This window comes from Melozone crissalis, unplaced genomic scaffold (assembly GCF_028551555.1).
Source record: "Melozone crissalis strain CALT ecotype California unplaced genomic scaffold, PUWL_Pcris_2 ptg000005l_1, whole genome shotgun sequence".
Classification (NCBI taxonomy): domain Eukaryota; kingdom Metazoa; phylum Chordata; class Aves; order Passeriformes; family Passerellidae; genus Melozone; species Melozone crissalis.
The window spans coordinates 52971958-52998812 of record NW_026535783.1 but is presented as its reverse complement, the minus strand read 5'-3'; the positions used below and the strand labels follow the sequence as shown (position 1 = coordinate 52998812).

At 36.5% G+C, this 26855-nt stretch overlaps 1 protein-coding gene across 1 annotated transcript in view; it reads left to right on the top strand.

Annotated features, from left to right (window-relative positions):
• Window positions 1-26855, top strand: part of HOMER1 (homer scaffold protein 1) — an 87124-nt gene that overhangs the window by 31944 nt on the left and 28325 nt on the right. The window contains exons 4-5 of the mRNA XM_054282182.1: window positions 2479-2571; window positions 8621-8763. Of these exons, the coding sequence (XP_054138157.1) occupies window positions 2479-2571; window positions 8621-8763 (236 nt within the window). The remainder of the gene's footprint in view (window positions 1-2478; window positions 2572-8620; window positions 8764-26855) is intronic.

The following is a 26855-nucleotide window of genomic DNA, read 5'->3' as shown; positions in this document are numbered from 1 at the left end:
GTTTTGTCCCTCCCTCAGATGACTTACCCCCACTTCTGTGCATCACAGCCAGGTTTACCAGAGCACTCTGATACAGCCAGCACTTTAGGATTGTAAGTATTTTAAGTTCCAGAGAGCAAAAGGCAGCCTGCAACCACAAAAAAGTTATTCTAGTCTGTAACCAGTTTCCACAGTTTAATAATGCAAATAATCCCAGCAGATAAAGTTAACTGTTTAGTCTCATATAATTTTATGCATGTCTTATAGTACATGTTTGACTTCTGTACTATTTTTTCTTTTTCACATACCCCTGTCCTTCTGAACTGATTGTTAGGGTTGATGCAACAATAGCAACCTCTTTTCTGTACAATTATTCTGAATAGAAATTAGTGGAGTGAGACTGTCTAATGGAAAAGTAATGGCACTCTAATCAACTTCACATACAAACAGTATAGAGGAAAATTAATTAAATAGTTCACTAGGCCTTTTCTCAATGTTAGACTACAAATTCATCTCAAGACTGCTCCATCAGATGTCAGTGATACTTGAAAGGTACCTGTGTTGAAGGATATTCACAGGACCACAACTTGTTAGCAGAGTCCCTCTTGCTGCTGCAGTAGGAGAAACACAATGTCCTCTCACTTTCAGGAAAAATTGAGACTACTTTCTCATTCAGAATATGTCTATGCTTTTGGTAGTATCCTGATGTATAAGAAATACTCCTTTTAGGGTATCCTGTCTTAGCTTCTTGAGTTAACTGACCTGATTTATTCCATAAAGCTTAAGGAATATGCTAAATGGAAAGTGCCACCATGGATATTGGCAGCAGCCTTATGTAGTCGCCCTGCACAGTTCTTCATCCTTTCCTTAAAAATGTGATCTTCCAGAAAACTTCCTTCATACCATGAGACTCATCTTTGTTATTCAGGAATTTTATCAAGAGATAGCTATTATTCATCACCTGACTGTCTCAAAGAATTCTAGAAAATTTGTGAAAATTTCCACCAAATGGGGCTTTTTGGCTTGTTCTTAGAATGCTGTCTGTTGATCTATGATTTTTTTAAAAACGTTCTGTGTCTGTCATAATTACTGCCTTTGTCTTCAGCCATTTATTCCAAACCTCAGAATCATATTTGCCGTTTAATAATTCTCTGGTCTTAAGACTGATTTAAATAATAGGTTACCCATGAAATTTTGAGGTTTAGCTGCAAGTCTTAAAAAAGTATTATTTGATTCTGGTGTCCTCTTTCATCATCTGTTGCCAATTTCATCATCTGTTCTGAGACTGTTTTTGATGCTGGGTTAAACTTTCAGGAAAAATAAGCTTTCAAATAATGTAACAAATGAAATACAGGATACAAGTGGAGAGAAACTAAAGTCCTCAGATACTAGTAGCCTGCCAGAAAAAGGTTTAAAGACACTAAGGTTTTTTGGGTCTTGTGTAGTAAGTGAAGTTATGATTGAAAATAATTGGTGAGGTTGTGCCACACAAAAGGTAGCCTTTGTACCTTGCATATACATGGAGTGCAAAACAATCTCTTGATATGCTGCTGCCAAAGAGATTTAGAGGCTGCTGGAGAAGCTTCTGATATTTTTGCAGAATCATTTCACTCTTAAGCTGATCATATTAAGATAATGGTCTGTATAAAAGAAGTAGGACACAAAAACAAATTTGTGGCCACTCTAGCAATTAGTGTAGTGGCAAGGTGAGAACTGTGAAGCCAATTTTTTTCCAGCCAGAGAAACCAGGCCCTATTCTTAACAAATTAATTTAATCTTTCAGGTTTAAGAGGGCATATATTTCTAAATTGCTGCTTTATCTATTTTCTGGAAGAGATGCATGTAGCATAGGAATAAAGCCTATTATGGCAGTTCCATATGCAATTTCATTATTTAGTGTTCAGTATAGGCAGTTCTAATTCAGTGAATTTGTTCATTAACTTGATTGATGTCAATGAACGTTCCAGAGATGAACACAGTATTTCCACTGTTTCTTCTCTAATTACCTATTGAAATTATAAATGCAGTTAACATTTGGTAAGAAGTCAGTATTGTTTCAGTCGTGAAAGAACAAAGTACATTGAAAGCTTTCCTAGCTCATGGTGACCACATTAGGCTTCAGAAGGAGATTATTTGTTGTTTGAGGAGGGTAAAACCAGAATCTGAGAGCAGCTATGCAAGGCAGTTTGTCCCTATTATTAGCCATCTCTGAGGTGAGTTTCTTAAAACTACCAGCAACAGATCATGCTTCATTGAATTGTCATTTTCCTGACATATAAAGAGTGTGTATTAAGATATGTATTAAGTGCCTGAAAGGTATGTCACTGTGTAACTCATTTAAATGAGTATCTAATAAGGAGAAAAATTTTTTAAATTACTGACAGAATGTGACATTGTGAAATGCACAGTACAGCATTCTGTTCTGCATGCAATGTATTATTTCACACCTACTCTTTCTCTCTTTTCTTTTTTTTATTCTTTAAACATATGTACCTTCAGTTTGCTGAAAAATTTCAGGAGTTCAAAGAAGCTGCGCGAATAGCAAAGGAAAAATCCCATGAAAAGATGGAGCTAACAAGTACACCCTCTCAAGTGAGTCTTATTGCCTGATTCAAGCATCATACTTCTTGCCTGTGCTACTTATTGTTATTGTTCTTTACCTACATATTTATTAAAAATTAAGGGGGGATTTCTCAGTTACTGTGAATCCTCTCATTGGTCAGCAAGAGTGTCAAGAAGTCTTAAAAATGCATTTAACATGTACTGAAAGCAAATCAAAGGGAGTTGTTCATAAAATTGTGTGGGTTTTTTATTCCTTTTCCTTTGTTTCAGCTTTCCCAAGAAAATGAATAAACATGATTATGTAAATGAACTACACTAAACACTTCCTCTTGTATCCACAAAACTTCACAAAACTGTAAATAATTTTTATAGAACAATCATTACACCAAAAATAAAGGTTGAAACAGTAAACCTTTTTTTACTTACTTCCTACTGTGTAGTTTTCTCTTGTGAGATGCATTGAAGGAAGATGATAGATTCACAGGCTGGTTCTGGAGTTCTGTTACAGTTAGCTGTGATGTATAGTAAGAGTTTATAAAAGGTATCTCAAAACACTAACTGAGTTAATCTAGGCACAGAGAGTCAGTTACTATATTCACATTTACATTAGTTATTGCTATAATTAATTATGAATACTTAGAATTTGCTTTGAAAAAAGAAACTTCTTGAGGCTTTTATGCCCCATCTCTCGTGTAATCCTCCTGCCCAAGATTTTTGACTCAGCTCTTGGTTTTGTTTTAAGCAGTAGTGAAGACAAATACAATTCCTTCTCTTGGAGAATGCAATAGCTTTAAAACTACAGCAGAGATTCCTGAGTTGAGTAGACTGAACCTTTTTTCTGGGGAGTCTTTTCATTGAATCAGTCTGTCTTCAGTGCTTTTTATTGTAATAGTCTCCTGCTCTTTGATGGAGTAAGGATAGCAGGCAGTTTGCAGTGTGCTGCACAAATAGTTTTATTGCTACCAGAAAGCTACATCTGGTGTCCTACCAAGAGAAGTCAGTGGAAATCAGAACATACACAAGGAACAAGCATCGTGTTGTTTTCCCTGTAAGCAGTTTGCCCAAATGCTAGGCTGGCTTTTGCTGTTAATACGAAAATGCTTACTCCAATGAAATGGAAGAAATATAAGGCAGGGATTTCTATAAGTTTACTTTACTGTCTCTAAATTTTTGATAAATTCCACAGAGACAATGGAAGTATGTATTTCAATATTATACACTTATCAAAAATACACATTTGACTTTAGACACAGTGAAGTGCTTCACCCAGGTCTCTAGTTACTTGATGGTATAGACAAAAAATTATTATGCTTCTCTTTTGACACATTGATTAATATTTTGGACTCAGAAGTTAAATCTGACGCTGTCATGTGGAGCGACTTATTACATGGTTTGATCGTAAATTTGAGGTATTCACTCAGAGATAAGACGCTTTTGTCTTGCAACTCATCAGGGTTAAAGCTTTCTCTTAAACTGAGTGAGCCATTAATGCTGTTCATTTTCCTGAACAGAGTTCTTTTTACAGTTGAAACCTAACATTTTATGCTGTAGGCAGTTACAGAAATGTTACTCTGAGTGATTCTATAATGCCTATTGTGGGCTGCAATTTCATTATGGCACACTTAAACATAATTTCCTATAAAGGCCTTACTTTTCTTCTCTTTGCTTTTCACTGTGTTGTTAAGCTGATGTATTATTCTGAGTTATTCAGTTAGTGCAAGTGCTGACACATGAACATAGTAGTTTTCACATGCTAGTTTCGTAGAGATAAGGGAATCAAATCAAGAACTTTGGAGTTTAGAACAGATAAGAAGCAATGACATCATGACAAACTCCAGCAGTTTTGTGGTACTGGGCTCATTCAGTCAGATTTATGGCTGGGAGGAGGATGGGTGCTTGGTACTAGGAAAGTTGGGACCATAGAGACATTTTAAAGAGCACCTGCTCTCATTTTCATCATCTACTAAAAGGTGGCTGCAAGGCAAACAGTTGAATTGCTGTCTTTCTGAATCATGTTCTAGCTCTTCTTGCCCTTTTGCATAGTGATCCATTGCAGAGAATGACAGTGTAAGAGGAAGGAGATATTTTTAATGGTCAGAAAATGTCCTGCAGGAACCTGGCTTTTTCAGTGGAGCTTTGGTGGCATTGGCAGGAAGGACATTGGGAGGTTTATCAGCTCTGTAATGATAACTCAGGTATCTAAAAGGATTAGTCCCTCTGCAGTCTTGGACATGCAGATATCTTTCTGTGTTAAATTAGTAATAAGTAGGAAAATACTGCATATCAAAACTGGAAAATATAAATATCAAACTTAAATAGAATGTTTTATTTCTCTTGGTACAGCTTTAAAAAATGTCATTATTCATAAGTTACTGCAAGTACTGTATATGGTGCAGGTACTGGATATGGTACATTTCCTGCCCTTTCTACTACAGAATTCTGAAAGAGTAAAAGTACACTTTTCTGCCTCAGTATGCCCTTACAGATTGAGTCTTTATGAAATATCTCTACAATTAATGTAACAAAACACTGCACAAGACATTTGCTGTTCACTATTGTTTGATGCAAGCCTGAAAATATCTCTGCTACATGTGAGTTTCAATTCTGAATGCCATGCAAAAACTTGGGAAACTGCAGAGAAATAGAAATCGAGAGATAGCAGCAAAAATATCTCAGAAATTTGATATGTATTTGTAGTTCAAATATTTAGCAGACTCTAGCCATTTAAAATTCCAGAGCAATTTTGCCTTAAGTCCACTAAAATTAGGTTGATTCTGTCAGGTGTTATGTGCTTTAGCAAAGTGTTGCTCCTAAAAGGGCCTCAATGGCCAGGAAGTAGAAGTTCCATGTGTTTTTTTGATATTTTGTTTCACTTGGAATGGAATATGTTCTTTGGATTTTTTTAGTGTGTGGGAAACACATGGTAGAAAGAAAACCATACATAGCCTAATTCACAGTTTCTTTATAGCAGGAGTGCCTTGTCCCCTAAGCAATGCTCGTGCTAATTTTAAACTCTTCATTCTCCCTCTTTCTTTAATACCCCCTGTTCTCCGCCTGCCTACCAGCAGGCTTTACTTTAATTTTCCAGAATATCAGATAATAGATAAAATCACCATTTACCTTAACTGTAAAGAGAACTTTACTTGTTCAGAGAAAGACAGTGGCCTAGACCCCCAAATTAGAAGAGAGGTGCTGCTTTTTTGTATGTAAGTCCCATTGAGTACCCTGGGCTTTCTCGAGATTAAGAGTAGGATATTTTTTCTATGTCAGAGAACCTGTGCTTTAAAGCCATCTGTATGAAGACAGATTCATATAATAGTACACAATTTAGCTATATCTGGTACGTCTGGAGGCTTTGGTCTAGAAAGATGTTGTCTATTTTGGGACTTCTAAGACCACCTATGCACATAGCTATACCATCTGGAGTCCATTTAACTGAGCCTTAGGTAATAAAAACTTGCAGTCCTCTTACTATGTTTACATAAAACTGAAATACTCGGTCCCCTGCTTTGCCACCTCCTATTTCCCAGATCCATCTTGTAATACAGGAAATAATTTTGCTTTTGTTATAAAACTCATGGATCTCGCCGTGGCAAACCGCCCATTTCTCAGTTACTAGCTTCACCATGAACTTAAATCTGAAGTTCACTGAACTGCATGAAGCAATAGCCTGACAACTGTGTCTACCTACCTGCACCCCTTTCTTTTAATTTAAAGTAACCTTAATTAGATTTAAGTGCGTAACAAAATAGAGCAGTCTGCAGTTGCACCCCATCAGTCTTGAGAGGATTCACCCCAATCAGTTGGCATCTGAACCTCAGTCCTTTTCTTCTAAGGATGACTGTGCTCTGATAGTTTTTTTCTGACCCTAGTCATTTCAGATTAAGACCTTTTTTGGTTTCTGAAATTGTGGGGTGGTAAATATTTAAAATCACAGTCTTGTCTGTGATTCTAATAATATCCATTATTATTATGTCTTTTTCTCTGTAGAAGTACAAAATTCACTTAGAGCTTGTGAAAAAAGATCCGAGATGTTATATGAATTTTTGCAACAAATACTGCAAAAAATGTTTCATACATGTCTGGATGGCAGTAGCTGGTAGACTTATCCACTGCCAGCCAGTGCAGAGAAGCGCTATGAAGAATAGCTGAGTGAAGAAGGTGGAATCCTTCCTGAGATAACAGTATAATACCCAATATCTAAACATGCTATATTTGGGGGTTTTTTGTTCATTATTTTAGAACCACTAACTTCTATTTTTTCTGTCCCTTATTGTTATCACTAAAAGGTGGTTTGATTTGTGCTGTAATGTCTACTTGTTTTACTTTAAGGACCCTTCTGTAAGTGCAGAAAAGATGCAACCCTCACTTCTGTGGGTTTTTTTAAAGATGTTGAAATATAAGATGTCTTTTGATGAATACCCCACTATTATGTTTAATTTAAATACTAAATATCACAATGTCAGGTCCAATTTTGTAAAATCTGGAGTGGATATGTGAAGTTATAATGGTATGCAATAAAAACTTAATTACAGATGCACATCTCACAAAATGTTTCTAAAATACTTTTACTCCTCTAATTAATATAAAATGGGAAAATATTATTTGAAAACATTTGTGAAAAATCTTTTCACAAATGTAAGTGGCTTTTTCAGTTATATTTGGTGCTCTGTTCATAGTCAGCTCCATTAGAGTTGTCTGCAAATAAATTACTTATCAGGCAGGGGTAGTTGTGAATGTGTGGAAGCACTGATTAACCTGTACTTTTTGTGGGGGAGAAACACATTAAAAACTGTTGTTTCTAATGTTTCTTTTGTTCATGAATTTGCAGGCCATGAATCTTTAGCTATTACATAGACTGAGATGTTTTTCTGTCTTAATTTTTGTTACTTGAATTTCATTCATATTAGAAGTCTATGGAAGTACTTTAATGAAAAAAAGCTTAGATGGAAATAGTAATTTTTTTCCTTCTATTGAAATAATTTTTTGCACTCACATTTAAAACATTTTAATAAGTACACTCTGATTTTATGTATCTAGTAGTAGTGTTGCAGGAATTTTATCTTAAAGATACTTTTATATCTTAAAGCTATTCAGATATTTTAAACTGTGGTATGTAAATTTTTATAATATATAATGTAGTTTTAGAAGAAGAAAAAAATAGAAGAAAACCGTTTAGATCCAGAAAGTCTTTCATTTATTGTCAGTGGAAACTGTTCTATCCTATTAGATGATGAAAATAATAACAATAATAATAGGAGGAGGAGGAGGAGACAAAACCATGCCATTTGTATAGAATATTTTTTTTTTGCCTCTTTATATTATCAACTCTCTTCTTTTTCATACTTTCTTAAAAGTATACACAAATGTACATGCTGGTGTGATGAAAGGTAATGAAAACCACAGCAGTGCCTTCTGCTGGGAGGCAGCCATTAAGTTCTCCAGGTGTTCAATTGCATAGCCACATCTATGTGTACACCTGGCTGTAGCTGGAGTATCCTACTTCACCGATAATAGCATGACCAGCAAGAGCTAGACCAGGCTAACATGCCTATGAAAGTTTTTGCCTGTACTTTAGTGAACAAGTATTCTTTGGAGATGGCTCATAGGTGAAACTGGAACACACTACAAATGGCCCTCCTGCTGTTCACTTTGGTTAATAAACAGCACAAAAGCTGGATTTTGAAACAAATACCAGAATTGTTTGTTTCACTGCATTAGAATGTAAAGTATGAGACAAGAATTCCAAGTGTCAAGGGTCACCCACTGTGTATCAGAATGAGAGTGGAATGTAATACCAGGTAAGAGAGAGGTCTGTAGTAAGTGAAAGGTTGTATCTTGCAAAGAATTCATATGCCAGTTGTGTTTTGTGTAAGATAATGTGAATCTTTTGGTAATATATTTTGTATTAAATACAAATGATGAAATGGGACCATGAAGGTTGCTGGAAATCTGAACACGATATTAATACTAACTAAAGTTTGTGTGTTGCTTAAGAATGAATGTTAGTGCTTTTATGTACATAACCTTTCTGGGCAGGTCAGTTTGTAATTTCAATATGTTGTTTTTTTCACTTAAGGAATCAGCTGGAGGGGATATTCAGTCTCCTTTAACTCCGGAGAGCATTAACGGGACAGATGACGAGCGAGCGATGCCAGAAGTGACGCAGAACTCAGAACCAAGGGCTGAACCAACACAGAACGCATTGCCATTTACCCATAGGTACAGATTCCATTCCCACATCCTGATTAAGTGATACCTATCTCCTTCCTTGTTAAAGGGACCTTCTCCCATGTTGTGTGGAGAAACAAAGCAAACCCACCTCTCACCCCAAAAATGGACTCACTTTTGGATTTGTAATATTTTTTCTAATTTAAAAAAAGATATGAGAAATTCTCTTGAAATAAGATTTGGGGGAACATTATAGTTTAATCAGCCGTTGAACACTGGTTAGTGTAGGTGTCCCTTTAACAGGAATCAATATGTCAGTGTCTGAGCTCTTAGTAAAATTACCTGTTTCATAGAATATTCCAATTAAATTATTTTTGTACACATTCTTTGAGTGGCTGATGGGACCTTTCATTGGCAACCTTTCATTGACAAGTTCTTGGAAGAAAAGGGACTCTTACAGCATTTTTGGATTATGATGTTTAAGGCAGGCTTTAATTGCACAGTTCTCTGACAGTTGTAAAATTTTTCAACTTTTTTTCAAAATACAAGAGAAGTGTAGCCCTGCTTCAGACTGAATTCTTGTTTTTTGCACTAGGAATGCTGTGCTCTGTTCTTTGAGAAAGGTAGGACTTTTATTTAATTATGCAAGTGACAAATTACAATGGATATATCTTGCCTATTAGAAGTAATTGTAAAGGAGTTGCTCTCAATAAAACACATAATTTATTGGGACTATGGAGAGTAAGTGAAATACTTAATAAAGTTAGAACACATCTAGAAATACTAGATTTATTTTTTAAGCATTGTGTAATTCAGCCTAAGTAGAGTTTAAGTGGTCTTGATCAAATTTTGGGGAATATTAATACTTCAGATATGTTATGCAATTCAAAGTCAGCACAAGTGAAACCAAAATTGTGCAGAACATCTCATTTTTTGTAAGAGAATAATACTGTTAAGCATCTGGGGAAAAAAATTTGCATTTTTCAAATTAGAAAAACCCTCTTACACTATTTTTTTATTTTTATACTGTCACCAGTGCATGTATTATTTTTATACTGTCACCAGTGCATGTATTATATGTTTCAGAAGAAATGGTGCATTGTGAGAATGTTATGTGCATGGTGAAGGAGTATTACAAATGTTGCAGATCTATCAGTGCTCTGTAACAAGTTTGTTTAAACTGTTTGAGTATCAGAACTTTCCATAAATATTTTTGTGAAAAGGCGTTGTGATAAAGCCCACACATGAACAGTGTGGTTTGTTCTTTTTAAAAAATGGTAGTTTGAAGATGTCCCCTCTGGTTCTGCATATGTAAATATGTTTTCTGGTATGCCAATGTAGTAACTAAGTTTGGTCTCCATTGAGCATTACTGAAGACACTTTTGAAATCCTGTTGTCATTTTTAATGATATAGAGTAGAGTTTACAAAACTTTTACATATGTTGCATTTTTCTATCTACTTAATGTATGCAGTGTGAGTGCCTAGTTTTAGGTTTTTATCCTGTTAGATATCAGTAGCTAGAATTAATTTTCCAACAATAACTCTGCATTTTGAGATTTACTTCTTGTTCATTCTCAAAAGACCAGTGTTTTGTCCTGCTAATGGTAGCTTCAAGTTTGTTAATGAACTATTACTGAGGAAAACCCAAGTTTATATACCTCTTTGAAATAAATTAAATTTTTGGAATAGGTAAGAATTTTGTTATAAATAAATTATTATTATTTATTTATTATAAATAAATAAATAAATAAATATGCATGAAACACATGCACAAAGGAGATGGAAAGCAAAGCCTCCAGGATTGTGTTAAGCCTGGTTGAATGGGCATGTTTTTGTAGAGGATTTTCGTAATAATAACTTAGCAACTAGGTAGATACACCTAGCTGCTTGTGCTGTCTAGAACGGTGCTCTCCGCAGGCAGTCTGCTTGCCCTGACTTACAAGGAAAAAAAAATTAAAACCCTACGTTCCAATTATTGGAGACTCCCTGGGCTTCTCATATGTCAGGAAAGAACTGTGCTTTTGCTTGTTGCCTGCCTTTCTGATGATGTGGTGAGTGTGTGGCACTCCGTGTGTGATGGAGAAGATGGCTGAACTGAGCCCTTTCCTTGTGCACCCTGGCAACTTCTGCTGATCCTGGGCCTTTTCCTTCTGCATTCTACATTTCAGCAAAGGTAAAGTTTAGTCAGCGCTTCTGGATGAGGAAGGTAGTGCTGCAAGGGTATTTGAGTGTTGTCTTGTTTGTGGCATTTCTTTTCATGGATTTGCCTTTAGTCCAGAAACTGCTGATCAATCTCTAGGTGCTTTTCACAAGAAAAGGCATTGTGGATTTCCCTGCAGTGAGTTTAGCTGTAGGGCATGTGAGAGTCACCCAGGCTGGTTTACACTGCTCTGAAATAACACTACCATAGCAAGTTTATTTATTCAATAAATGGGAAAGCTCCATTATGCTCTGGCATTAACACCAGATACTTTATTGTGTGAAGAATGAAAAGATGTAGTCCTCAGTGTGTGTTGGAGCACATGGAAGCAGGTGTGGGGAGGCACAGAAGGAGCCCATGCAGTCGTGGGGCAAGTGCTGCAGCTTTGTAGGCAGCTAAGATGATGTGAGCAGCTCTGTATGGCAGTGGTGGCTGGCCAGGTGAGACCTGTGGCTGCCAAGAAGGTTGTCAAGCACAGCAGAGCCAGGTGTGTCTGTGGCAGAGGAGGGGAGGAGTAAAGATTTGAAGGGGGCCACTGTCAAAACAGTGATTCAAGTAAGGGGTTTCAGGTTCTTATATGAATTGGAGGTCTGACAGGAGTGGAAAAGATCAGCAATTACAGGTGTGAAGGTCATGCTTTAGTTTATATCCTACTGCTTGTCATTTTCAATCTGCACACCTGAAAAATGTTCAGTTGGATTTTATTATAACATGTCTTTTCTGGAGATATGTTTTCTCCTGCCTTGTACGTCTTAGGATAAGTAGCTGAGATCTTTTATTTCAGCTGCATGAGTATGGACTACTTTTGTATATATATACCCCAAAAATCAGCATTACTCGAGTCACCAGAGTTTTACTAGAACTCAAATGTCTTATTATTTCAGTAAATAGTTGTAAGAATTGAAATTGACATTCTCCAGAATATGTCTAAAATTCCATTAATTCCCCTTGAGCATAACAATGCTGTAGTCTAGTTGCTTCAATTTAATTCTCATCTGGAAAGCCCTAATGCTCTTCGCAAGCAGTGTAATTCAGATCAACTGCTTGAGAGATAAGTGTACTAAACAGTTACAAGTCGTGCACCAAAGATAAACTCGTGTAATTAAATATCTTGCCTTTTTTAAGCTATGTATGATGGTTTATGTTGAACAATGAAGTAATATTACTATGAACTCCCACATCCTATAATATTCTACACACTGAGCATTGCTGTCATGGGTAAATGTTGCCAGAACAAATGAGGTAAATTGTAGCTTAAGGAATGGCATTAGAATTTTTAAAAGTCTTGTCCATGACATTTATCAGTCCTTTTCTGAACAGTAGCTAGTCCTGTTCAGAAGACTTTTTTCTTTCAAAATCTAGGTTATCAAATCTAACATTTAAATCAAGACTAAAAAATGTACATATTTTTGTTCCATATACATATTTTCTATTTTCGTTCTATACACATATTTCTTAAGTAGAATTTAGTTTCCTCAGATATATTTCCTGTTTAAAAATATTTTCCACATTCTTCAAGTTGTGATTTTTTGATCTTTTTCTCCAACTGAAAACTGTTGATTATAAAGTGGGGTTTGGAGAGAAAAAAAGTTGCTAAAAAATTTTGACCTTTACAGATGTGACTGACTTTTAAAAGCTCTCACATGACCAGAAATTGTCTACTATGCACCATGAGGATTAAACTTTTATTACAACTATTCAGTTTTAATATCTGAATTATATTTTAAGGCTGAATAGTGTATTTGGTGAACTTTTTTATAACTGTTGAATTTGCTCTTTCACTCTTGAAGAGAATACATTTGCTTATAACAAGCTTTATTCCATTTTTGACACCTTAAGAAGCTGATAAAACACATTTTCAGAAAGGAAATATAAGAGGATTCTTCTGGGACAAACTTCGAAAATTTTCAATTTCCTGTCGACCATGACTTGTACCTGTTACCTCATTTTATTTTGTAACACATAAACTTGGAATTTCTATTGCATAATGTTTTAATCAGAGAATATATAATGTGTGTGTTTGTTGCTTGTTCGTAAAAACTCATATTTTTGTATTCAAGTTTTTAATAGGGAATTTTGACTCATTGCCTTAGTGAAAATGGACTTAATTCGAATGATGCTTATATCTTAGATATGTTATTGTCTAGATAGGTTACCATTTAATAATGCTGCATGTAAATCCAATGCTGTACAACAAAGAAAAACCAAAAAGTCTTGCTGCTAGGTCATGCTCTTTCTCTGAGTTTTCATTAAAAGTTGTGTATAGAAATCTCTTCAGTAGATTTTTTCACTGTGTGTATTGAAACTACTCACTTCTACAAGCTTAAATATTGTAGTTGTGTTATAGTACAGGTACTTTGTGAATCAGGCAGAACTGTTAATTTAGCTTTAAAGAAAATCTTTGAGTTAATAATTATTGGGGTATTTTGTAATTTGAATTTAAACTCAAATCCTAGTATTTAGATTTTATTATAGAGTTATGCTTCCTTATCAGGTAGTCCAGGGGCGCATATTGCTTTTTTAAAAATACTTGGGTTTGAATGCTATTTAACATGATCAGAGGATTATTTATTGTTGTGAGGATGCTCACAAGCTCTCTAATCAAAGCTCCTGCTTAAAGAACAGCTATGAGATGAGATCAAGCTGCTCTAAACTTTATCCACCTGGGTTTTGAAAGCTTTGGAATGGAAAAGGGTAAATCAGGCATTTTTGAAAGGTTTCTGTATAACATAAAAGGCAGCAACTTCTTCACATTGCACATTCACTGTAGTGAACTGTAACATTTTAGGGCACACTAGAGGAATTCTGCAAAATTCAATTGCTCTGTTGAATAAGATAATTTCCTGTGTCACATTCAGAGAAGAAACTAAGAGGTGATATGTTCCAGCTATGAGTGTAAGCAAAGAACTGGTTAATATAGAAACTTAGACCTAGATCTGACTTGCCCTCAACTAGCATTTTCTGATGTTGTGAAGGCCAGCTGTACTGTTCTTCCAGCCTCTTGTGCTTCACTGGCATGAGCCTGGTGCTCTCCCCTCCTTTCCTGACCCAATTCCTGCTGCTTCCCAAACTCCTGTACTTCTGCCTAAGCTGCTGGAATCTAGCTCATATAGGGTCACCTTCAAAATAAAAGTTCCTTCTAGAAAATTAGTAGTTTGAAAGGAAGTTCTCACATTGTGTTTGTGTAATTATTCTTTCTCTGTCTGACTTCCCTGATTTTGTCAGTTTCTGGTGATTCTTTAAGATGCTTTTGAAATACATAGTAAACCATTTAAATAAGATATCTCTAGTAATGGAAGGAGAGGTAGAGAGGAAGAATGTCCATGCTGTATATGTTGCTTAAGTCTTCAAAATTAAGAAAAATTAAGAAACTCTGGAACTAATAGAGCTAATTTTAATAGCTGGGGAAATGGGTGAAAGCAAAAAACTAAAAATAATCTAACGCTTAAGAGAGCAATTTCACCATCTCCCTTGTGCACATAGGCATGTTCTTATTTAGAGTATGTGAATTGCTTACTTCCTGAGGTTTATTTAGTAAGAACTTCTAGAGAATGATGTAAATTATATGAGCTGGGTGTCTGAAATTAGATTATATAAATACTATCCTCAGGGACAACAAAGCACTCTTGAAACATACCTGTCAAGTACATTCTTAGAGGCAGAATATAATTCTTATGCAATTTGTATTTCAAAAAAAACAAGACAACAAAACAAGCCAAAAACATACTACTTTTGCTGTGTGATTTTCCTTCCTTTAATCACATACATAAGAAAAAAAACCCCCAAAAGAAAATGAACTTGCTTAAGGAATGAAATTCTATTTTTGAAGTAAATGCATTGGGTTCAACCTATTCAAAGTATGGATGGCATTAAAGATTGTTAGTACTTCAGCAACTGTAAACATTGGCTTTGTGAATTGGGATATGTGATGCTTAACGCTAAGTCTGATTCGGTAGGGTGAGTGGCTTGGGTTGGACTTTTGTGTTGCACCCATTATTTAACAATCATTACTTTTGTTAATATTCTCACAAATACAATTTTTGAAATGCATGATTTCATTTTAGGAGTCTACTCTTAAGCATGAAATCACCTGTTTTTGTCATTTTTAGGCAGTGGTAGAGGAGCTACTTCTTTATTCCAGATTTTCCAAGTAAATTACTTGAATAACAAACCTTTTCTGTTGTGCATTTTGATGCCAGAGTAAATACTTGTTTAAATTTGTAAGCAGTGTCTGTGAAGTTGGTACATGGTACAATTTGTACATATAATTTTTAAAATTGGATGGATTTTGAGTTGTAAGCTTAAGCATGCCACCATCTTTTCTAAAAACATTAAAACTGTAGTTTTAGATCTTATATAGACAGTTGATACCTCATGTCTTCTTTACTCCTCCTTCCATCACTGTTTTTGATATTGTTTCATGTCATTATGGGAAACCTTCCAATCAGTAAGAAGGGATTAGGTACAAGGATTAGGATTAAGAGAACTGGAGCACCTTTTCTATGAAGACATACTGAGAAAGTTGTGGCTGTTGAACCTGGAGAAGAGAAAGTTGTGTGGAGACCTCAAACAACCTTCCAGTATCTGAAGGAGCCCACAGGGAAGTCAGAGAGGGGCTCTTCATCAGGAGCTGTAGTGCTAGGACAAGGAGTAATTGGTGCAAATTGAAAGACATGAAATTAGGTTAGATATTAGAAAAAAATTATTTCCTTTGAATCTGGTGAGGTACTGGAGCTCGGGTTGCCCAAGAAGGTTGATGCACCAACCTCGGCTGTGTTCAGAGCCAGTCTGGACAAGGCCTTAAGCAACTTGGTCTAATGGGATGTATCCCTGCCCATGGCGTGGGGGCAACTAGATGGTCTTTAAGGTTCCCTCCAACTCTTAGCATTCTGTCATTTTATAATTTTATAAACTACAAAATTGAACTTCCCTGAGGCACCGTGAAGTAGACCAAAGTCCTGTCTATAATATATTAGAGATCTCTTTTGGATGTCTTTTAAACTTTTTTTTGCAAGACTGAAAATTATTGTTAATATAAAAGAGAACAGATACACCAAAGAAATGCTGCAGGTCTCAACACACTATTCTCCAAGAAAACAAACAAACAAAAAGCTTTGAGAGGAAATAGTAATTTTGTAGAATTGCTTTTCATTTGAAACTCATCTGTGGAAAGACTTAGCACTTTGAAACAAATGTCATGCTTTCTCTGCATTGGAAACTTCACTGCATACGTAGAATTTTTCAGCCTCCCATTTAAAGGAACAAAACCAGAAAGCCAGTAATATCTGAAGTTGCCAGGGAAGAAAAAGCCATAACAACCACATGGCTGTTGATCTCTTGGGTCTCAATGGGTTTTCCAAAAGTCTTGATCTTGAAAACAGAAGCCCTTTTTAAAAAGAAAGACAGAGGGGATGTTTTTCAGGACAAACACATTTTTCACCAGGTCTGATCACTCAAACATTGCAATCTCCTCTTCATTGACTAGGAAAGGAGTTACATGGAAGTATTTCAAGACCAACATAACATGAACCACCCATGCCTGTAAATTCGGCCTAGAATTAATTATTGATAAAAAAGCTGGCGACTTTCTTTAGAACCTGAAATTTGGACTATTTGTAATGAGACTTTTCTATGGCAGTCTGTTTCTGCAGGTAAGAGTGTCACACAGCTTACACCTGTCTGCACACACACATGCTTTGCCTCAGCAAAGAGACCCTTTCAGTACCCTGTCTTATGTCCCAGAAGTCAGTCAGAAGTGTATGTTAGAAAATCGAGACTCCTAGTAGCTGTTGTGTAGCTGCTTTGTTTCAAGTCCCCTTACCTGTGCCAACACAAAGTACAACGCTTATGCTACCATCTGTATGGGTAGGCAAAGGCTAAAGAAACATTTTCAGACTTGTTAATTTACTGTTTTCTGTCTCTAAATTGACTCTGTCATTATGATGTGTTTCTCTTAAGTGCAAGAATAATCTAGTCTTTGGTTTCAGCGTACATATTTCCATCCACATAGAATTTATTGGAAAGGTTATACGGTTTTAGAGAAAAAAACATTGAAGAGAATTGAACATTTGTGCAGAACAATCTCCATTGCTATTGCATTTCAATTCTTGTGTATTTTACTCATCCCAAGGTTCACTTCATGTTAACTTTGATTTTTTTAGTAAAATCAGATGCATTTGTGCAATTTACAGTCAGTAGTCATGGAAGAATGCCTCTGTCATACCCCGTAGTAAAGGAAATTCAAGTGTTGCTAAATAGTTTTGACTTCAAAGTCCACAAGCTCAAAACATGTTTAAAAAAACTTCAGCAAGAGAAAACTTGGGTTTTTGTCAGTTTTTTGTATTAAAATATGTTCCAACTCATAGCAACAATATAGTTTCAAAATACAGCTTTAAAGCTTACTCCTTTAAAGTCTACATAAACCTGCCTCCCCTAGGCCATACTTTCTTGAATATTTATGTTTTAATGAGGAAACATCTCCAGCTGTTCATCTTATACCCATCTTCACCCAGATGTTTTAGAATGAGGGTGGTGCCGCACTGGAACAGGCTGTCTGGAGAAGTCGAGGATGTCCCATCCTTGAAAGTGTTCAAGGACAGGTTGGACAGGGGTCTGAGCAACCTAGTCTAGTGGAAGATGACCCTGCTTATGGCAGACAGGTTGTAGGTAGGTGGTCATCAAGGTCTCTTCCAAACCAAACCATACCATTCTGTGATTCTATGATAAAACAAATAAAATAACCCCGAATCTTTCAGTTAGAAGCTCTTTTTTTCACCTGTAGGGTGTTTACATTTCCAAGTCCCTTGGCCCCTCTACCCTGCACCAGGTATTGTGCCTGTTTGACTTCCTCCCATGTTCTTTTGAAACTTCCCTGTGTTGCTGTTCCTTATCTGCCTGATTTATTCTGAGACAAGATGTATGTTACACTTTTTGGGTAGTGGGGCCAAACCCAGTAGAATACTTGAAGAAAGATTTTTTTTAAAAGAGAGAGGGGATAAGATGAAAGCCTGTAGCTGAATACACTTTTTAGCAAAAGTGAAGTTCCATTGGATGGATATATCAGTTTGGATATTTTTTACTGATACCAACAAGTTACTCTACCTCCTGTATTATTTGAGGTGTACTGAGGGATCATGAGGTGTGTGCACATCTCCTGTGAGAAGCTGCATATATAAGTAGATACCTGTTTCTGAAGTTATGTAGACTGTGTCTTTATGGTTTCACTGCCATCCGGTAGACATTATGATAAACAAACAACTGTAATGACAATATTAAAGAAAGACTAATTAATTCCTATTCTTTAAACAGTGTAGAACTCATTTTTCTCAAACTTCCAATCAGAAAATAAATAAATGGAGCTTCATCCTTTAATACCTTATGTTAAAGATGAAGTGACCAATTTAGTCTATGGATTTTTATATTCTTTTTAGAATTTGCTGTATTACTCCCTTCCTATCTGCTCTCTCTCTTTGGACAAGAGATATATTCTGAAAACAGAAAGAGGATGACTAGCACCATCTTCAGCAAGTATTTAAGCTTAAGAGCCAGTCTTTAATTTTATTTGTGATGTCATTGATGAGGATAGTATTAAATATATGCTAAATTATAGGGGATGTATTAGGTATATGAGAGGGCAATTTACATTGCATCTGAGTGTAAAGTGTACACTGCACCACAGTTACAAGATGCCAAACATCTTCAGTCATGAAACATTTCCACTTTGAGTCTTGGTGAAATGTTAGCTGTGGATTCCCGTGAAACACACGACATGGATTCTTTCATCCGTGGCTTTGCCATTTATAAAGTGCTTAGATGGTGTTAATGAAGACCATGTGGACTTCCAATGAGCTAAAGCAAAGAGAGCTGGCTTCAGTTATGATTTTATTCTTGTGGAAAATGTGAGGTAGAAGTGCTGCTATACCAAATTCTGCCTGGGTTAAGAGGAGGCAGAAATAGTGTGTGAATTCAGGAGATGTGAATGCAGCTCCTGTTCCTTTGCTACCTTTCTGCTGCCAGAGTAAATCTTCAGAATTGACAACTGTACCTTGAGCTCATACAGGCTCATCCAGCGGTTACACAGAACAGGGAGGATAGGATGGAGTTGCAAGAATACTTCTATCCCTGGAATATTCTTCATTCTCAGTTGCACAAGTGCCTTTGTTGTGCCTTTTAACTTCACCAGTTCAGAGCCAACATGCAGTTGTCTGTGTGGTGCAAAGAGATCATGTTGAAGAAGCCACTTGCTGGTTTTAGATATTTATTGATAGGATTCAATGAAATGGATTACCTCTGTCCATTTCTTGAAAGAAGGCAAAAGTTCAACAAAAAAGAGAATAGCCATTTAGAAAACTCTCGACATTAAAAGAGTACTAACATGATTTCCTTTTAAAAGGAATATTTCATGTTTAAATTAATAACTTAGACAAGAAATAGCTTTCAACTATGTTATTTTTCTAGAATGTATCTGGAATTCATAAAATCTATTTGTGTGTGTGTATGTATGTATGCATGCATGTAAGATATATATATTCTTTGAGGGATCATTTTACATCCCTGCAAGACCAGTGGACCAAGGACGGGAAGCTCTTAATTTTTACATGAAGTTAAAAGCTTAGTTTCAAGTCCAAGGCAAAAGATCCATACTGTTTTACTTATATGATACTTTATAAGTGTCTTGGTTTTGTCAAATGAATCAGGATTGATAAAGATTTTTCCCTTCTTTAGTGATAAGTAGTAATTAATTAATTGGTAGTAATTAAGGTAGTAATTCTCTTGGAGGATCTTGTGGCCTGGGTTCTCTGGTGGAGCAAATTCTTCCACATCCATGTGACAATGAGGTCAAAAAATAACACCTGAAGGGCTTCTGTAGTGCCTGATGCTTTTCCTCCTAGAGAGGCACCTAAAACTGGGTGAAGTGCCATGTTGGGATACTTAACCTCACTTAGCTTTTAAACATCTAAACCTGCTGAAGACAGGTCTAATTCACTAAACCCTCTTTCCCAGATACAGCCTTTATTTGTACCTCCTGGCAGTGTTGCAATCCACAGTTTTGCTTTCTGTATTCTATGGAGGCAACACAGCGTGATGTTCCCTGGGATTGCGGTCACCCTGCCATGGCTCCCTGATGGACTGTTTCAATTACTCTCCCTACCCTCCAGGTTAAGGATCCTGTCCAGATAGTGTAAGCCCCAAGAAGAATAGAGTAAAATCTCATTGATCAGGTAAACAGCCAAAGCTGCTTCCCTCTAAGCCATTTCAGGACATCTCTAAATGTGCAAACAGCATTCAGTCTGCACCTGAACAAGTCGTTTGATTAAACATAATTGTGTCATGTTGATTTTCTGTCACATTATAGCAGGCAGACCCCTGGAAATGGGAAATCAATAGTGTCAGCCTTGTTCTAGCAAACATGGGTAGAGGTTAGGGGCAGGCACACATAAACACAACTATTTTGTCTGTCAAAAATGTGTACTTAATGTGTTATCTTTTTGAGTTTAAGAGTATTTCACAGTAACACCAAACAGCCATCAAGTTTTGTCTGTAATGGATTGAGTTGGCACAAATCAGCAATGAACTAGAATATAAGAATTTTTTAATCAGCTCGTAAACCATTTGGCAAATGAAGCTAGAGCTGTGTGAACATGTTGAAATAAAATATCTGGAATGTCCAGAACTCTGGTTTCACAAGTACACAATAATAAAGCATTATGAGTGGTCCACATCTGCTGATCAGCAACAATCAACAGTTGTTACCTTTGCTGATTTTACTCCATGGCAGTGTGATGTAATGATGTTCTGTCTTTCTGATATGAAATGCAGAGAGTTTGGTTTCTAAATTAAAGTTAGAGTAGTGGAAACCATTCTTCTGGGAGACTGCAATCCCACATGTAATTAAGAAGTAATTTTCTTCAAATAACATTGTTCACACAAAAAACCCAAAACCAAACCAAAACCCTGAAAGTGAATTGACTGAATTCTACTCATTATTCAGATCTAGTAATTTGCCAAAGGAAGAAAAATAAAAGGGATTTTTCTTTTCACTATAATGCAAATAGAAAAATAGGCTTTTGTTGTCTGAAGCCAAATGCATGTAGGTAATACATTCAGATTAATTTGGCCCCATTTTAAGAAAATAGCCAAAATAATTTCCTTTGTGTGTGAAGTGTGTTCTAACTGATCACTGTGTATGACGGCAAGTTACCTGCACTTTATTTAGGAAATACTTTGGAATGTAAAACTAATGTAATTACATGACAACACCTATCGTGCAGTACCTTCCTTCTATACTCTCCAGAAGTTTTAGTATTTTGGTTTGATTATTCATTGGCACTTTAGGAATTATTTGTGCTGGGCTTTTGATCAGCATTGTGGGAGGCTGAAGAAAGCTGACTTTTAAACATCTTCACGTCATTGTGTTTGCCCTACCCTTTCTCTTGTCTAGAGGCCTTATCATGGAAAGTGAACTAGAAAACAAACATGATGACATGTGGTACATAGGCACAGCCTCATGAAAGGATGAAAGTTCAGTCTCTGCTCTGCTGTCTGTGAGCTCACAACTAGAAAAACTCATGTGCAACTTCATTCTTTCCCTGTTGGGTTGCAATGAGTTAAGTAAGATGAGATGAGGAGATAAGAAGGGACCCAAGCTTTATATTCTTCTTGGAAACTGTTACATCAATTAAGTGTTGAATTGGAAAGAATGGATCTATAAATTATTATATTTTACCTTCCAGCTGAATTCTTGAGCCTGATCATCTTCATTATTCCAAAAAGAAGATGAAGGAAATCCAAAATTACTTAGTCTAGACTGAGTAAATAAGAACTATTAACTACCAGTTTGTTAAGAAAGGTGCCATGTTAGTTTTTTCTTTAAAAATGGGATATTTTACAACTAGAGAGAGAAACTTACATAGGGACTGCTTCCTACATTTAAGCTGTAGTTAATGGGAAAAGTATCAGTATCAGAGGCTTCCCATGTATTAAATTTAATCTCTTGATTCATCAATTTAACTAGATTTCAGGAAATTTGGCTTTAGGATCAACATAGTGCAAGTAATGTAGTCTCTTCTTGGATTCAGATTTGGTTTAAACAAGGCAAATGTAATACTTCCATTCTCTCAAAGAGTGGAATGGAAAAAAATATGGCTTGCAGTATCTGCATGTGTTACAACTCACTTGTGATATTTTTTTTGTTCAAACATATGCAGTCAATAAATATTTTACTGTCATCATATCATGCTATTTACTGCTTGTACTTCTGAGAGTTCCATAGATGCTTTAGGTTGGACTTTATATTTAGGCTATTGACTCTTAAGTAATTGCGTGGCTACCATAGGAGATAAATGAAACTTAATTAAATTTTCAATGCTTCCATGTAGCTTCAGTTCCCTTAATGGAATAAGCTTATTTTATTGTCAGCATGCAAATGAGAGTCCATCTCTGGCACTACCTGTGTGATTAATACATGTCTTTGTATTTACTGAGATAAGCAAACTGCCAATTGTGGTGCAAAAATGAATTGCACCAGTAGTTACTACTTGATATCATAAGACAACCTAAGCTCCTAAGGTACCTGGGTGGAGGCCCAGTAGCCATAAATCAGAATCTTTATGCAAATGATATAGAACCATTTCTGTAGGTCATTCTAAAAAAATATGCCTTTCTATTGCTGGTAGTGAAGTTGTGAGGCCCTGCAGCTGTATTGAGTCTTCTGCTGAGGTCAGCATTTGCTATAAAAAATAAGATGGGATCCAGCATTAAGGGGTCTTATATGCTGAGCCATCCTGTGGTATCAATAACAGAAGGTTCTGCTAAGAGCTAAACCAGACATTTATAAATCTTTCACATTGAACCACTTGTAACAGCTCCATCTTCAGCAGAGGCACAACACGCTCCAGTTACAGCTGTGACAGCACCTATAAATGCAGGCAGAGGCTTGTGCTGAGGATCTCCACTACTTGTGTGAGGTTTATGTCAGGCTTACAGGGTTGGGAGAAGTCTCTTCAACCAGCTCATTGCTCTGCATGTGGCTGTCGTTGCCCAGAGAGTAGTTCTTACTGTCTTCACTCTGTTGTTGCAGAGCTGAAAACCTGAGCTGTGTCCTGTAAAATCGACCGGCAGCTTCCAAAGCCTTCTGAGCCTCATTTAGACCACTAAATAAAATGTGCCTTGGCACTGAGGTCTGTGGGCTGAATTGTTTCCTCATTCTTCCTCTTCTGTACCTGTTCAGTGTCCTTGTGGCTTTAGGGCACAGTTACTGTGTTTTGTATGGCAATTTTTTCCACTCCAACATACCTGCAGTGATCAGAGGGCTTCACTGCCATCCACTTGAATGGTATTCTCCTTGCACAAAAACACAAATCAACACTGCATGCCCAGGAATGTTTCAGGTGGGAATGGAAGGGTTACAGATCCCATAAGGTCTTAGAAGATTGTGAAGATGGAAGGGTGCTAAACGTGACCACGGGCAAACTGTATTTAGAATCTCCTTTGCCAGGCATCACTGGGTAGTTTGTGAAGAGTGCAAATTCCCCAGTCCCTACAACCTCTGGAAGCTCAGGGCTTTTGGCCCTATTTTACTAAGTGGAGAAAGTGGTCACTGTGAAAAAAGTTGTTTCTTGTCCTCACCAGCACAGTGTTTTTGTAACAAAGAAAACTCACTGAAGGTGTAATTGAGAGTGCAGTTCGGTGAAACTGTTAAAATCTAAATAGCACTCAATAAAAGACAGCCCAAGTAAGAGATGCGTAGGAAAGTCAAATACTCTATTCTGCTACATTGCTGAGAGAGTGCAAATTGATTCAGTGCACACACAAATTATTGTTATTAGCAGATTTTTGAAAGAAATTTGGGATTTTGCCTAGCCATGGGCCTAGCAGAATTAATCCATACTAATTCAGTGAATTTGAGTTAAACTGCTTTAAATTCTTGTGTGTACAGATAAGTTCCACGATGAAGATCATTTTTAGTATCAGGGTTACCATGTCCTAGTATCTGACTTGCTGATAGCCACATCATCTAATTGATTTCTTAAAGTGATTAAGTGCCATAAATGCCAGAGTCAATTTTACTTTCTTTGCAGTCAAATACCTACTCATTTCAGAAAATAGGATGTAAGTTCCTAAAAAACTTTGTTGATTTTAAAAATGTAATTTTGTTGGAATATTTGAAGTATTCAGCACCATAGCAACAGCAAGGAATTATGCCTAATGTTCAGTGTACTTGCTGGGTATCAGTTGCACACTGCAGATCTAAAGTAAATTACTTCCAACAACACCAATATGCTATTTCAATAAGGGGACAAGGATAATTTCTTCTTTCACTTTTTCAGAATATGTGATAATTGTTAGGTGAGTAAGGTTTTAATGATTACTGCAAAAAACCTAGAAATTAGGTTTTTAGAAATTAGAAATTAATTAGCCATGTTTGTGCTTTCAAATGACTTAAAGTGATAAGAAAGAGTTACTGTGCTTTCTTTTTACTCTGTGGCCTTCATAAAGAGATAACAAATTCTGTTTACTTTATAAAATTTAATTACTGATAAAAAGAAGGTCTTTCTAAAAGTATAAAATCAGAAGTTCAGCCTCTTCAGAGAGATCAGGGACTTGGTTCAGGTTCAATAAAGGGTTTTCACTTTGTGATGCAGTGTACAAAATCATGCTTGGTTCTGTGCTTAACAGCATAATTTAAATAAGAATCAGAGTTTAAATGTTACCTGTGTAAACACATCCAGGGTACAATAACACGCAGTACAGGAAACTTTGTTCCTTCCTTTAACATGGATCAGGACTGGGACCCAAGTCCTGCATGACTAGAGATTGTTGCTGAAGCATTCACTTTGTCTTAATATCCTGTGAAGTGTCTTTCAAGAGCTCCTTTTTTCTATTAACTCTTAGTGTTTCCATGAACAGTGAACACATACTTTGCCATTTTTAACTCTGGTTTTGTTGCCTTTTGCAGGCATACAATGCTGGGTTACTGGATGTGGTATTTATGTTAAAAATTTGAGTTTCATGTCCAGTCTATTCCTCCATGATAAAGCAGTCTGTGTTGTGGTGGTTTCTACAGCCCTGTGATTAATAAAGGCTGCATAACAAAATACAGAGCATGACTTTAAGTGGTGAAGCTAAATAGGATAGGCACCCATTTCCATTGCATAGTGGTCTGCCTTATAATGGAAAGAGTCTATCATTACTCAACTTCTTTTGTCATTTTCCAATGTCCACAAAACTATTGATCCTTCCTCAGTGAGCTGATAAGGCATAGTACAGGAGCTGCCTAAGAGCAGTACTGCCTGTGACAGAACTGGAAAGGCAAGTCTTGTGTTCATGAGCTGCGTGGGTACTCTAGGTGATTGAGCGTCCAGTCAAGAGGCTGGCCAAGCTGATAGGCTAAACAAAGGTGAAAGCTATGTGAAACACCTTGAGGAAGAAATCTGTTCTATCTCCATATATTGTAGCTGCCCAGATCTGCAGAAAAAGCTTCTGTGTTTGCCTTCTACATTGATATAGAAATTGGGACTTCAAGCATATTGAGGTTCCAGGTTGAACAAAGGTGTGTGCAAAACAAAGTAACATGTCCTGGAGTGGGATGAACCTTCAATATTTGTACAGAATGAGAGACTCCCAGACACATAATTCTCTCATCTGCTGATTTCTTATTTCATCCACTCAGCTGCCTTTTTTGCTTTCCTGCAGGGTGGCTTTGATATTAGGCACCTCACTTAAAGTACAATGTGCTTCAAGGGCCTCCTTCATCTCTTTTGCTATGAGCTGATTCACAACCATGTTTCTCTGGTTTTGTGCTGATGTAACTCCACTGAGATCATGTAGATATTCCTTATCCCAAAAGGAAGAACAGATCTTTCATGCTCTGTTAATATTCTTCCTTCTCTCCCCAGGGGACCTATCCTCCTTTGCTAAAAATTATTTTGAATACTCTAATTAAGGATAAGGATCTCTTTGAATATTAATTAGTTTTCATTGGCCGCACTCAAAATATTTAACTCAAAGCGATTTCCTGGTAATTATCTCTGGATTATAACTTTGAGAAGATTTTTTTTTTTTAATAAATTCCAGTTTATCAAGTAAGACTTCCTTTTGCATGTGTAGGGTTAATCACAGCTGCATGTAAGACAGTGAGAGTGGCTGTGAAGAGGCAATTGTTCTGTGTCTTATGTTTTCCTCTTACAAAATCTCTTGTTCTTAGTGTAGATTCCCCTCTTTTGCTGTTTTTTAAATTATTTAACTGGGCGACTCTGTCCCACGTTTACATAAATTCAGAGTTAGATGCCTCAAGCAGACAGCTCTGTAGGAAGACAAAAGTGGCAGACCAACTCACACCCTTTCTTTCTTGCCTCTTCCTGGAGTGGAGAGATAGAACCTGGTATACTCTATGGCTCTTTCTTCAGCTTCTGGCTCATTGTAGAGCTCCTCCTCCATAATTTAATAGAAGATAAAATTTCCTTCTCTTCCCTATTGCTTTGAATATTCAAGGGAGAGGGAGAGATTTCCATATCATTATTGAAGGCTTATGGTGCTTTGGAATAGCAAGGGCACAAACTCCCAGAACCCATCAGGTTTAAATCCTTTCCATCACAAAGTTGTTTTAGACGTTTAATAGATGGCCACAGTAAATGCTTATTGAAATCTCCAAAGAGGGGTGTAATTCCCAAATTGCTTGTTTAAAAATTCTTCTACATCAGGATGTAAGCTGAGGCGCTTGAGTCTCATTTTCAGCATGAATGAGAGGAGGTTTCTTAAGAGCTTTTAGGAATGCCTTGAGATGCTGCAACCCCTTACTGTACCAGCAGAGTCAACAATTCCATCAAATCAAGCAGTCACCCCATTTCAGTGTAGGCAATAGCAAGCATAGTTTGTTGAAGAGATCTTGCCCTTACAGCCTTCTGCATTAGCTGGAGCTTATTTGACATGGGGGCTTTCATA